Source organism: Pseudonaja textilis, chromosome 5 (assembly GCF_049901715.1).
Source record: "Pseudonaja textilis isolate UNSWEBS1 chromosome 5, rPseTex1.2, whole genome shotgun sequence".
NCBI classification, from domain to species: domain Eukaryota; kingdom Metazoa; phylum Chordata; class Lepidosauria; order Squamata; family Elapidae; genus Pseudonaja; species Pseudonaja textilis.
This window is the reverse complement of record NC_141994.1, coordinates 73,024,341-73,039,076: the sequence shown is the minus strand read 5'-3', so window position 1 is coordinate 73,039,076 and position 14,736 is coordinate 73,024,341. Positions and strand designations below refer to the sequence as shown.

At 43.0% G+C, this 14,736-nt stretch overlaps 1 protein-coding gene across 1 annotated transcript in view; it reads left to right on the top strand.

Moving 5' to 3' along the window:
- Positions 1-5,287, top strand: part of FBH1 (F-box DNA helicase 1) — a 46,333-nt gene extending 41,046 nt beyond the window's left edge. Inside the window, 1 exon segment of the mRNA XM_087935339.1 lies at positions 1,270-5,287. Coding sequence (XP_087791465.1) covers positions 1,270-1,449 — 180 coding nt within the window. The 3' untranslated portion in view covers positions 1,450-5,287.
- The last annotated feature ends 9,449 nt before the right edge of the window (positions 5,288-14,736 follow it).

The following is a 14,736-nucleotide window of genomic DNA, read 5'->3' as shown; positions in this document are numbered from 1 at the left end:
CCACCAAGGACCCCATAGTTCCTCCTCCTCCTCCTCCTCCTCCTCCTCCTCCTCCTCCTCCTCCTCCTCCTCCTCCTCCTCCTCCTCCATAACTCCATTCCTTCTAACACTGATGAATGTTACCCAGTTGGGTCATGAAACATCTGCAAGAAAATAGCCAAGCTCAGAGACCACCAAGGACCCCATAGTTCTCCTCCTCCTCCTCCTCCTCCTCCTCCTCCTCCTCCTCCTCCTCCTCCTCCTCCTCCTCCTCCTCCTCCTCCTCCTCCTCCTCCTCCATAACTCCATTCCTTTCTAACACTGGTGAATGTTACCCAGTTGGGTCATGAAACATCTGCAAGAAAATCGCCAAGCTCAGAGACCACCAAGGACCCCATAGTTCTCCTCCTCCTCCTCCTCCTCCTCCATCATAACTCCATTCCCTTCTAGCACTGATGAATGTTACCCAGTAGGGTCATGAAACATCTGCAAGAAAGTCGCCAAGCTCAGAGACTACCAAGGACCTCATAGTTCTCCTCCTCCTCCTCCTCCTCCTCCTCCTCCTCCTCCTCCTCCTCCTCCTCCTCCTCCTCCTTCATAAACTCCATTCCTTCTAGCACTGATGAATGTTACCCAGTAGGGTCATGAAACATCTGCAAGAAAATCGCCAAGCTCAGAGACCACCAAGGACCCCATAGTTCTCCTCCTCCTCCTCCTCCTCCTCCATCATAACTCCATTCCCTTCTAGCACTGATGAATGTTACCCAGTAGGGTCATGAAACATCTGCAAGAAAGTCGCCAAGCTCAGAGACTACCAAGGACCTCATAGTTCTCCTCCTCCTCCTCCTCCTCCTCCTCCTCCTCCTCCTCCTCCTCCTCCTCCTCCTCCTTCATAAACTCCATTCCTTCTAGCACTGATGAATGTTACCCAGTTGGGTCATGAAACATCTGCAAGAAAATCACCAAGCTCAAGAGACCACCAAGGACCCCATAGTTCTCCTCCTCCTCCCTTTCTCCTCCTCCTCCACTTCAGCAACCCCTTCCTTCTGGCACTGATGATGTTACCTATTTGGGTCCTGAATCATCTGCAAGAAAACCACCAAGCTCAAAGAAGCACCGACCACCCCACAGTTCAACCCTGAACTACAAAGATTATCTTCTATAGCTACTCCAGAGTCAGAGGACGGTGCTGTTTAGAGCCGCGTCCCACAAACACTGGTGGGTAGAGATCATTGTCATCTTCCTAAGCTCACTGTTTTCTGGTTCCCCCCCTCAACTTCTTTCTGGCAGGTGGACGGCACCAAAACCCCCGAGGGATTACTTTGCCATTCTTGCGCAGCGTGGACTCTTGGACCCATTGCACAGCTCACAGGATCTCCCACGACGGAGCAGGACGCAGCCTGTCCCCCGGAAAACATCGAGGTTCCATCCGTGGCTCGCATCCTCCTCGAAAGCCTTTTGAGTTCTTAAGGAAGGAAGGGAGAAAAGAAAGAAAAGAAAAAGAAAGAAAGAAAGAAAGAAAGAAAGAAAGAAAGAAAGAAAGAAAGAAAGAAAGAAAAGAAAAAGATTGCACTGGATGTTTTTTAAGAAAAAACCAAAGCAAAGAATTGTAAAAAAAAGGACGCGATAAGTCCACGACCACGAGATTTTTGTTGCCAAGGGAGACGGATGTTACGTGAATTTGGACCCCTTTTTATGACCTTTCTCCTGAGTTGTAAAGTGAATCTCCGCCGTTGTTCAGGGAGGAACTTTGCTTGTCGGAAGGGCGCCAAAGAGGGTCACTGACCGTGGGACACATTCGCGACCGTCCTAAATATGAGCCAGTTGCCAAGCATTGGAATTCTGCTCACGTGACCAGAGAGGCTGCTGTAACTGTGCGATGTGAAAAACAATCGTCCTCACTTTTTTTTCCCCCAGTGCCGTTGTAACTTTGAACGGTCACTGAATCATCCTCATAAACCCTTGAATCGGGTGGGGGGAGTCTGGGCAACTTGAATGGAGCTCAGTGTTTGAATGGCCAGATGCCCTTCCTGTCACCAGTACAGAGTTTTGTTCGGCAGATCTATTCTCATCGTGCCCAGAGGGAAAAATATCTGCCTCTACCTAGGATCGAACTCACAGCCTCCTGACTGTGAGGCCAGAGCTCCACCCTCTAGGCCACCGCACCACTTTGAACAATCACAAAACAGGGGTGGGATTCAAAAATCCCAGCAACCAGTTAGCTGCTCAGTTGCTAGGTGGGCGTGGCCTACAGGAACTTCCGGGAGGGCCGTTTTTTTGCCTTCCCCAGAGTCCGGAGGCTTCCCTCGGGCCTCCGGGAGGGCAAAAACGGCGTCCCCCCCCCAGCTCTGGAGGCCCTCCGGAAGCCGGAAACAGGCCCGTTTCCGGACTTCTGGAAAGCCCGTTTTTCACGCCCTGAGAGCCTCCATGCAGACTTACCCGCCTTGAAAATGGGCTGCGTGGAGACTTCTGGGAAGAGAGGGGCATGGTGGGTGGGGCCAGCCGGTCATTTCAAATACTGGTTTGGGTGAACCAGATGCAAATTTAACATTTAGTTCGTCTGAACCGGGCTAAACCATTAGAATCCCACCCCTGTCACTAAGTGAACTGTTTTAAGTTGAGGCTGCCTGTAGATTTAACTGGTCAGACCAGAGGTGGTGTTCAGCTGGTTCTGACCGGTTCTACAGAACTGGTAGCAGAAATTTTGAGTAGTTCAGAGAACTGGAAAATCCCACCTCTGACTGGCCCCACCAACCCCATCTCTTCTCCGCCTCCCATCGAGTCCCAGCTGATCGGCTGGGTCTTCTTTGGTTGCCCTGCCCAGGAGAACGGAGCTGGAAAGCAGGTTAGTGGGGTGGGGGAGGGAATGGGAATTTTGCAGTATATCCTTCCCCCAGGAACGGGGAGGGAATGGAGATTTTACAGCAGAGCTCTCCAAACTTGGCAACTTTAAGAGTTAAAGCTGGCTGGAGAATTCTGGGTGTTGAAGTCCACAAACATTAAAGAGCAATGAGTTGAAGTCCACAACTTCATGAGTTGAAGAATTCTGGGAGTTGAAGTCCACAACTACATGAGTTGAAGAATTCTGGGAGTTGAAGTCCACAAGCATTAAAGACCAATGAGTTGAAGTCCACAACTTCATGAGTTGAAGAATTCTGGGAGTTGAAGTCCACAAGCATTAAAGAGCAATGAGTTGAAGTCCACAACTTCATGAGTTGAAGAATTCTGGGAGTTGAAGTCCACAACTACATGAGTTGAAGAATTCTGGGAGTTGAAGTCCACAAGCATTAAAGAGCAATGAGTTGAAGTCCACAACTTCATGAGTTGAAGAATTCTGGGAGTTGAAATCCACAACTTCATGAGTTGAAGAATTCTGGGAGTTGAAGTCCACAACTACATGAGTTGAAGAATTCTGGGAGTTGAAGTCCACAAGCATTAAAGAGCAATGAGTTGAAGTCCACAACTTCATGAGTTGAAGAATTCTGGGAGTTGAAGTCCACAACTACATGAGTTGAAGAATTCTGGGAGTTGAAGTCCACAAGCATTAAAGAGCAATGAGTTGAAATCCACAACTTCATGAGTTGAAGAATTCTGGGAGTTGAAGTCCACAAGCATTAAAGAGCAATGAGTTGAAGTCCACAACTTCATGAGTTGAAGAATTCTGGGAGTTGAAGTCCACAACTACATGAGTTGAAGAATTCTGGGAGTTGAAGTCCACAAGCATTAAAGAGCAATGAGTTGAAGTCCACAACTTCATGAGTTGAAGAATTCTGGGAGTTGAAATCCACAACTTCATGAGTTGAAGAATTCTGGGAGTTGAAGTCCACAACTACATGAGTTGAAGAATTCTGGGAGTTGAAGTCCACAAGCATTAAAGAGCAATGAGTTGAAGTCCACAACTTCATGAGTTGAAGAATTCTGGGAGTTGAAGTCCACAACTACATGAGTTGAAGAATTCTGGGAGTTGAAGTCCACAAGCATTAAAGAGCAATGAGTTGAAATCCACAACTTCATGAGTTGAAGAATTCTGGGAGTTGAAGTCCACAAGCATTAAAGAGCAATGAGTTGAAGTCCACAACTTCATGAGTTGAAGAATTCTGGGAGTTGAAGTCCACAACTACATGAGTTGAAGAATTCTGGGAGTTGAAGTCCACAAGCATTAAAGAGCAATGAGTTGAAGTCCACAACTTCATGAGTTGAAGAATTCTGGGAGTTGAAATCCACAACTTCATGAGTTGAAGAATTCTGGGAGTTGAAGTCCACAAGCATTAAAGAGCAATGAGTTGAAATCCACAACTTCATGAGTTGAAGAATTCTGGGAGTTGAAGTCCACAAGCATTAAAGAGCAATGAGTTGAAGTCCACAACTTCATGAGTTGAAGAATTCTGGGAGTTGAAATCCACAACTTCATGAGTTGAAGAATTCTGGGAGTTGAAGTCCACAAGCATTAAAGAGTAATGAGTTGAAGTCCACAACTTCATGAGTTGAAGAATTCTGGGAGTTGAAGTCCACAACTTCATGAGTTGAAGAATTCTGGGAGTTGAAGTCCACAAGCATTAAAGAGCAATGAGTTGAAGTCCACAACTTCATGAGTTGAAGAATTCTGGGAGTTGAAGTCCACAACTCTTAAAGTTGCCATGTTTGTGGACTCCTGTTTTACAGTATCCTTCCCCTGCCATGCCCAACAAGCCATGCCCACCAAGCCAAGCCACACCCACAGAACCAGAGCTTAAAAAATTTGAATCCCACCGCTGGATCAGTCCTTGAATTCTGGTGGAAATGTGTTTGGGTTTTTAGCCCCTCCCCTTATCAGCCGTTGGCTTTCCATGCTGTGTTCCGAAAGGAGAATAGAAAGGATATCAGTGTTTATTTCTGGTTCTCTTTCGGTCTTCCATTGTGAGAGGCTGTTTCAAGGCTGGTGCTCCTAAAAGTTTTTTTTTTTTTTTTAAACCTGCTTTTTTAACATTTTGTAAAGTTTTTATTTAAGCCCTTCCAGCAACCTTGCGTGGCTGCATTTTTTTTTTATAAAGTGAGTTTTTTTTTTTAAAAAAAAAACTTTTTTGCAAGAAGGGTAATTTCTCCCAAATTATTGTGCCTAGGAAAAGGAAGGGAACCCTCGACCTTTTTCCAATGTCTCTTTCGCCCTTTCTCGTTCGTTCGTCAGGAAGAATGTAATGTTTGCAGTAATTTTGTTTTTAGTGTGTTTTCAATAAAAAATAGTTCTGGTTGGACGGGTACTGGGCCTGGTTTACAATATTTTAAATGAATCTGACCATTAAAAAATAAAATAAAACGGTAACGGAAGTGAGTCACGATGGTATGACGGTTTCCTTCTTCATGAAATATGGATGGATAGATCGATGGATGGATAGATGGATGGATGATAGAGAGGATAGATGAGAGGGAGGGAGAGAGAGAGAGATGACAGAGATGATAGAGATATCCTAAAATAAATGATAGATAGATAGATGGTGGATAGAGATGATAGGTAGGTAGGTAGGTGGGTGGGTAGGTAGATAGATAGATAGATAGATAGATAGATAGATAGATAGATAGATAGATAGATGATGGAAGGATAGATATAGAATGATAGATCAATAGAGATAGATAGATAGATAGATATAGAGATAGTTTATAGAATGATTGATAGATCGATAGATATAAATAGATATAGATATAGAATGATAGATCAATGGATCAATAGATAGGTAGTAGGTAGATAGAATGATAGAAAGCTAGATGGATGGATGGAGGGATTAGATAGATGATTGATAGATAGATAGATAGATAGAAAGATAGATAGATAGATAGATAGATAGATAGATAGATAGATAGATAGATAGATAGATATGGATAATAGATGGAGGATGGATGGATGGCTAAAAAGATCCATGGCTAGAGAGATGAATAGATGGAGATGGATAGATGAGATAGATGGTGATCGATATAGATGATACATGATAGATGATGGATGGATGGATGATATAGAGTGGATGGATGGACAGATATACACACAGTGCATGGACAAAATTCAGAATCCTTTGGCCACTAGATGGCAGGACAGATATATAAAAGGGAAGAATGTGTTTTACACACACACACACACACACACACACACACACACACACACGGACAAAATTATTTCTTTTTGAAAAAAAATATTCTTGGAAGCGCTCCATCCCTTTGTAGAGTTTTTTTTTTTTAAACACAGTTCAAAGTCCAGCTCGTTATCCAGCTGATTTCAAGGAAGCCTGGAGGAAGCCTCAGCGGCAAAAGAGGCGTGCAAGTTCTTCTTGGACAGTTTTGGCTTTTTAACGTCTCGGTTGCCTTTATAGCCCTGGGATTTTGCAGCAGTGTCTTTCTCCTCCCATCCAGTGAACTGGATCTGATCCTGCCGAAGTTTTCCAAACTCAGCCAATACCAACTTGGCGCTGCCAAACTCTCAGCTTGCGAGGATGATACTCTTGGTTACAATCCCCTGTTGAGGGGGCCTCATGAAAGCTATTGTTTTGGCCGCCTCGCTTCCCTCTCTCCATAAAAAAATAGTAAAAAATACTATTAATTCTTAACAGTATTAAGAAGTAGCTTGATACCGGTCCTTCGCTACGCAACTGTGATGGGGCTTAGTTTTAGAAAGAAAGAAAGAAAGAAAGAAAGAAAGAAAGAAAGAAAGAAAGAAAGAAAGAAAGAAAGAAAGAAAGAAAGAAAGAAAGAGAAGAGAAAAATAGCTGACACTGTAAAAAATATTGTCTATTTACTAATAATATAATAACACCTAAATTAACAGCTCTGGTAATACTGCAGTTCCCATATAATTCAGTTTCCATTTTTTTTGTATTTAACTCATTCATATTTTTTAATATTTATAGAAATTATAGTTGTATATCTTCCTTGTTTTTAATAAGAACATTGTTTTTCTTCCCCTTGTTTTAAGCCACTCATAAAATCTACTCCATATCAAACACTATTCCAAGTCTTCCATTTTCTTTTAAAGTTGATCTGTCCATATAGCCTGTTTTTCCAAACCAAGAAGCTGAGATCGGAGGCCTTGGCAGGGAAAGGCCTACGATGAGCTTTCTCAAAGCCAAGATTGTGGGTTTGTTCAACCAACCAACCAACCAACCAACCAAGGCACCCCTGTTCCCAACCCAATATAATCTTCAAAGAGGACCTCAAAAAGTGGTGAGCTGTTCCACCGATTCATTGTCCTGACTAAATTGTCAGGAAATAGCTCCTTATTTCTAGGTTGCTATTCCGGATGAATTTCTACCCCTTGCTTTCTGGTGCTTTGGAGAATATAGGTGGATCCTCCTACCAAGAAGTAGGAGTCAAGCTCTTCTCCAAAGTACCTGAAAGGCAGGACAAGAATCAAAGGGTGGGAACTCATCAAGGAGAAAAGCAACCTAGAAATAAGGAGGTATTTCCTGACAATTAGTCGGGACAATGAATCAGTGGAACAGCTTGCCACTAGAAGTTGTGGATGCTCCATGCCTGGATGTTGTAATGACGAGGCAGTCGAGTTGTTTGATCATGAACAACTGAATCATGACGATCTTTATTGGAGTCTAGTCTTGCATTTATACACATTTTTAGTTATCCTCCATCACTGGTTAACTTTGGTTACTGCTTAACTTTCATTACTGTTTAGCACAGTAATCCATACAATTAATGATCTCTAGTTAAAGTCTAACATACGTTTACTTCCTCTCTCTAATCCTCCTTTAGATTAGTGACTTGGTTTGCCTGAGTTGTATTTGCTTGGAAATGTTCTTTATCTGAGGTTTGCCATCCGAGATTGGAACATTCCTGCAATTACAACTCTATACCTGGAGGTTTTTAAGAAGAGGTTGGATAACCATTTGTCTGAAGTGATGTAGGGTTTCCTGCCAAAACAGGGGGATTGGACTAGAATAGAATAACAGAGTTGGAAGGGACCTTGGAGGTCTTCTAGTCCAACCCCCTGCTTAGGCAGGAAACCCTACATCATTGCAGACAAATGATTATCCAAGTTTTTAAGAAAAGTTCCAGTGTTGGAGTATTTACAACTTCTGGAGGTAAGTTGTTCCACTGGTTAATTTTTTTCACTGTTAGAAAATTTCTCCTAGTTCTAAGTTGCTTCTCTCCTTGATTAGTTTCCACCCATTGCTTCTTGTCCTGCCCTCAGGTGCCTTGGAGAATAGCTTGACTCCCTTTTCTTTGGGGCAGCCCCTAGTCCTCCTTTTCATCAAACTAGACATACCCAATCCCTGCAACCATTCTTCATTATGTTTTATGTTTTTACATCATGGCAACCAAAATTGGCTCTTTGCAGTAACAAGGACTCTAATTTCCTCCCTCCCTCTTTCAAACTGCATGGGTCTCTTTCCAAATGCTTTCTTTTCAAATGTCTTTCGTGCGCGTGAGGGTTGTGAGGGTGGATTTTGAGACAAACCAGCAGTTTGCAAGCTTACTTTAGAAAGCCAGTTTGATGCTTCTCCGATTAGTCCAAAATCTCAAAACTAACTGGAATCTTGATGATGTGGGAGAGTGGCCCCAAAAACAATCAACTAAAATAAACCCAGATTTTTTTCTCCCACTCTTATTTACAAACTTAATGCATACACTGGCTTTCGCAAACTAAACAAATTGCATGCAATTTCAAACATATTTTTTTCACAATGTCAGATTTCAGTCCTTCCTTCCAGCTTCTTTCTGTCTATTCACTTCCCCCCTCTGGATATTCCGCTCCCCCTTTAAATCCACTTTTCCTCCTACAGGGGAGTTCTCGACTTATGACCACAATTGAGCTCAGCATTGCTGTCGCTAAGCGAGACACTGGTGAAGCGAGCTATGCCCAATTTTTCGACCTTCGAACCATTGCAGTTGGTCACCCGGTTGTTAACATTGGGCCATATCTAACAAAATGAAATTCAATGTAGAGAAAAGGAAAGTCATACACTTAGGCAAGGAAAACCCAAAGGACCCATATAGACTGGGTGGAACACTATCATTAAGTGTTGTACGTGATGATTCTTGATTCTTAACCAATGTACCTTTTCTTTTATGTATACTGAAGGTATTTACACCAAGACAAATTCCTTGTGTGTCCAATCACACTTGGCCAATAAAAAAGAATTCTATTCTATTCTATTCTACTCTATTCTATTTTTATTCTCAATAAAAATTCCTATTCTATTCTATTATATTCTATTCTACTCTACTCTATTCTATTTCTATTCTCAATAAAGATTCCTATTCTATTCTATTCTGTTCTATTTTTATTCTCAATAAAGATTCCTATTCTATTCTATTCTATTCTGTTTACTCTACTCTATTCTATTTCTATTCTCAATAAAGATTCCTATTCTATTCTATACTATTCTGTTCTGTTCTATTCTACTCTACTCTATTCTATTTTTATTCTCAATAAAGATTCCTATTCTATTCTATTCTATTCCATTCCATTCTATTCTGGCTGAAACCAGGCTCAATAGCAGGAACTGGGAGAGGGATCTTGGAGTCTTAGTGGACAACCAGCTAAATAGGAGCCAGCCGTGTGCAGCTGCTGCCAAAAAAGCCAACGCAATCCTAAATTGTATTAACAGAGGGATACAATTGAGATCAAGGGAGGTACTAATACCACTCTATAAAGCCTTAGTAAGACCACACCTAGAGTCCTGCATCCAGTTTTGGTCACCACACTATCAAAAAAGATGTTGAGACTCTAGAAAAAGTACAGAGAAGAGCAACCAGGAGGATTAGGGGACTGGAGGCTAAAACCTAAGGTGAACGGTTGCAGTCTAGGGAAGAGAAGGGCAAGGGGGTGACATGATAGCAGTTTTCGAGGTGCCCCAGAGAGGAGGGGTGTGTGTCAAGCTACTTTCCAAAGCACCTGAAGGATAAGGAACAATGGCTGGAAACTGAACCAGGAGAGATTCAACCTGGGAATAAGGAGGAATTTTCTGTCAGGGAGAACAATCAACCCATGGAGCAGAAGTTGCCTTCGGAAGTTGTGGGAGCTTCATCACTTGAGACTTTCAAGAAGAGATTGGACTGTCATCTGTCAGAAATGAGATAGGGTCTCCTGCTTGGACAGGGGGCTGGACTAGATGACCTACAAGGTCCCTTTCAACTCTGATTATATGTTTAAGTGAACCCGGCTTCCCTGAAGACTTTGCTGGTGAGAAGGTCGCAAAATGGGATTTGCGTGAGCGTGGGACATTGCAGCCGTCATAACTATGAATCATAACTATGGCTGTCATCGATATCCCAAGCGTCTGAATTTTGATCACCTGATCATGGGGAGGCCGCAATGGTGGTAACTGTGAAAAATTATCCCTTCAAAGTCCCTTTTTTAAAAAAAAAAATTTTTTAAATTAATTTTACAATTAAAACAAACCAGCAACACATACACAAATGAAAGAAAAGAAAAGAAAGGAGAAGAAAATATTAAGAAAAAATAGAAAGCAATTAAAAACATTCTCATCTTCAACAGTTTGTAAGATCTCTTTTATTTTAACCCTTAATTTATGCCATATACACATTTAAAAGTCCCTTTTAAATGACCCCATAATCCCTTTGCATCGGGGTGGAGTTAGGGCAACTGAACGGAGCCGAGTGTTTACTGGCTGGATGCCTTTCCTATTGCCAGTACGGAGTTTTGTTCAGCAGATATATTCTCAGTATACCCAGAGAAGAGAAATATCTGCTTCTACCCAGGATCGAACTCACAGCCTCCTGATTGTGAGGCGAGTGCTCCACCACTTATGCCACTGCACCACCCTTCAAACTGTCACTCGATGAACGGACGTAAATCGAGGACTTCCTGGATTTAGGTTTCGCTTTATGTCCTTTCATCTCTTTTCTTTCTTTAATGAGGTTCTATCTTTTGTCCCCGGCCTTTGTCCAAACAGCCAATAATATATTTTCTTCGACCCTTTGAAATGCAGGCAGCTCAGTAATCTATAGCACATTGGCACATTTTGGAGTGACATACCTAATTTTTGGCTGTTTGTTCCATGATCTGAATACTTTTAATGAGGTGTAGAAAAGAAAAGGAGAGAGGAAAGAAAAGAAGGAAAAATTTAGAGAAAAGAAAGAAAAGGAAAAAAAGAAAAAAAAAAGAAAAAGAGAAGGTTAAAAGCATTCTTATTTTTAGTTTGCAAGATCTTTTTTTCATAACCTTAATTTATGTCATGTACACACACCTGTTCTTTACTGATGTCGCTACCTCATTATTATAGATTAATACTTTTCTCTTATGCCTTATGATATAAAATTTATCTTTGGTCAATCCAATTATACCAACAATTCCAGCTATCATAATATAGTGAAGTGTCTTTGTTTGTTAGTGCCAAAGTCAGTTTATCCGTTTCTGCACATTTTGAAATTTTTTTCGATAATCATTTCATCTGATGGAATTTGATGTTGTTTCTTGCTCTTTTTTAATGTCACCTATATTGTTCTTATTTTCATTTTTTGTTTCTCTTATAGTCTTCAAAATATTAAATGCAGTCCATTTAAAAAAAAAAAGATCTACTAGACAACACTCCTTTCTAATCTCTCCCCATCCTCCTTCCTCTTCTTCCTTCTCCTCTCTGCAAACCCCATTCCCTTCCAGCCCTGATAGCGTAACCTAGTTGGGTTGGTTATGAAACGTCTGCAGGGAAACAAACTTAGAAAGCATCAAGAAACCCACAGTTGTCTCCCCTCTTCCTTCCTTCCTCCTCCTCCTCTTCCTCCTCCTCCTCCCTGCAAATCCCATTCCCTTCCAGCACTGATACTGTTACTTAGTTGAGTTATGAAACGTCTGCAGGAAAAGAGAAAGCATCAAGAAACCCACAGGTCGTCTCTTCCTCCTCCCCCTCCTCCTCCTCCCTGCAAGCCCCACACTCTTCCAGCACTGATGATGTTACCTAGTTGGGCCATGAAACGCCTGCAAAAACACAACTAGCTCAGAGAGCACCAAAGACCCCACAGTTGTTGTTCTCCTCCTCCTCCTCTTCCTCCTTCTCTTCCTCCTCCTCCTCCTCCCTGTTGGAACATCCTCCGGTTGCCATTATACTGTGGGATGCTCTCCACCTACGTCCCTTTCCACCTACGCCAAGGATTCTGGCATCTGGACTCAAGCATCTGTCTGCTGGTCTCCAATCCAGATCAGCTTCTAACGCTGCTCTAATATCCTGCACAGAGTCCTGGACCTAAATTATTATGCCTCTTCCTCACGCACTACCTATCCATCTCCGCGCCTGGATCTGCTCCAAATCCCCCACGAATTACTGAGAAAGAAAAATGGGGGCTTTTTTCCCCCCTCCCAAGAGAGAGATACACCCAGTTCTGCTCTGTTTACAGAGATGATTTAATATACAAACATCCCCGTCTTAGCAAAGAATACCCATGCAGGTCTCTAGAAGATAATTGCAGAACGAGCTTTCCTAATACCTTTGTGTGTTTAAATTCCTTTCCTAAGACGCCTGGGCTCTTGTCTCCTAAGGAAAGGGATGCGGGAGGAGAAGGGGGAAAAAAAAGGACTATTTACTGGATTTTCGAGATCTTAGCTTGAGATCTTGCTTGTGACTTCTGATCCCTCCTCCGAAAGCTTTGCTCGGCAAATCACTCTCCGATCCGGCGTGCCCCTGATCCTCCTGGATCTCCAACCACATCATCAGGCCATGCCACACCCAGACAGCTCCACCAACGCCCCAGCAGTCTCTCTTAGATCACAGAATACCAGAGTTGGAAGGGACCTTGGAGGTCTTCTAGTCTAACCCCCCGCCCAAACGGGAGACCCTACACCATTTCAGACAAGTGACCGTCCAGACCCTTCTTAAAAAACCTCCAGTCATGGAGCACCCACAACTTCTGGTGGCAAGCTGTTCCATTGATGAATTGTCCTCACTGTTAGTAAGTTTCTCCTTAGTTCTAAGTTGCTTCTCCCCTCGATTAATTCCCACTTATCGCTTCTTCTTCTTCTGCCTTCAGGTCATTTGGGAGAAATGTGATTTATTATTATGTCTTCTGTACTGAGTCCAGGACTTACATATCCATAGGGAATAAGGGCTAACCACAGCTCATTAGACTTCCAGCTTTCTGAAGCTACAGATGTGTTGAATACAGAACATAGAATCACAGGGTTGGAAGGGGGCTTCAAGGTCTTCTAGTCCAACCCCCTGCTCAGGCGGTGTTGGGGTTCGCTGGCAGCAGGTGCAGACAGCTGAGGTCCCAGAGAGCGAGGACTCGAAGAGGGGCCTGTGTGTGATGCAGGGATGGGGCCAGGACCACCAGGGAGTGGAGTGCTGCCTTTGGAGATTGTGGAGGCTGGCAGCAGTGAGGAAGAGCACCCCGAGGAGCCTGCGCCCCGTGTGCGTGCACGCAGGGCTGCTCGAAGGAAAGAGCAGCTGCAGCAACAGGGCGACTCGGGAGTAAGGCTGCAAAATAATGCCTCCTCCCTCAAGAGAAAAAAGCCAGCTGAGAAACCGGAGTTCTTTGCAGGAAGCAAAGAAGTTTTTGCACTCAAGCCTTGTGGATGTTCGGACTCCCTTAGTTTGTGTTTGGAGACTCTTTGTGTTTGAAATATTTCTTAGCAACTTTATCTAGCATCCTTGGCAGCCTTGCACCACCTTGGCAAGGCTCGTTCTTATCGGAGACAATTTGTTTGAAACAGCCTTTTCACCAGGAAGGAACAGAATTCGTAAAGAATCATTAAAAGGTTTTGCTCTTACCAACGTCTGGTGTTTTATTTTATTTGATTTGTTAATCGCTTACAAGATAGTAGGTATAATTATAAACATCAGTAAGAATGCAGGAAATAGGTACGAATAAATGGGGGACAATAGGACAGGGACGGTAGGCACGATGGTGCACTTATGCATGCTCCTTATAGACCTCTTAGGAATGCGTATTCTCTCCCTTCCTTTCTCTCCTCCCTCCATTCTTTTCTCTCCTTCCTTCCTTCCTTCCTTCCTTCCTTCCTTCCTTCCTTCCTTCCTTCCTTCCTTCCTTCCCTCCTTCCTTCCTTCCTTCCCCTTCCCTGTTCTCCTTCCTTCTTTCCTTCCTTCTTTTATTTTTTGTTTCTTTTATTTATTTGATTTGTCAATCGCTTACAAGATAATAAATGTAACCATAAACATGAGTAAGAATACAGGAAATGGGTATGAATAAATGGGGACAATTGGACAGGGACGGTAGGCACGACGGTGCACTTATGCACGCCGCCTTACAGGTCTCTTAGGAATGGGGTGAGGACAATAGTGGATAGTTTAAGGTTAAAGGAGTGGGAGGGTTTGAGGATGTAACAACAGAGTCCGGTAGTGCATTCCAGGCATTGACCACTCTGTTGCTGAAGTCGTACTTTCTGCAATCAAGTTTGGAGCGGTTTACATTGAGTTTGTATCTGTTGTGTGCTCTTGTGTTGTTGCGGCTGAAGCCGAAGTAGTCATTGACCGGTAGCACATTGTAGCAGATAATTTTGTGTACTATGCTTAGGTCCAACCGTAGGCAGCATAGTTCAAGGTTGTCCAAGCCCAACATTTAAAGCCTGGTGGTGTAGGATATTCTGTTGAGAGTAGAGGGGTGTAGTAACTCTTCTCGTGAAATACTTCTGGACTCGCTCGATTGTATTCATGTCTGATATGTGGCGTTCGTTTCCTTGGCACCAGGTTTGGGTCAGAGCAGACAGGAGATCCTACACCATGACATACAAATCTTTTCTTAAAAACCTCCAGGGATGGAGCATCCACACAACTTCTGGAGGGAAATCATTCCACCGATTCATTGTTC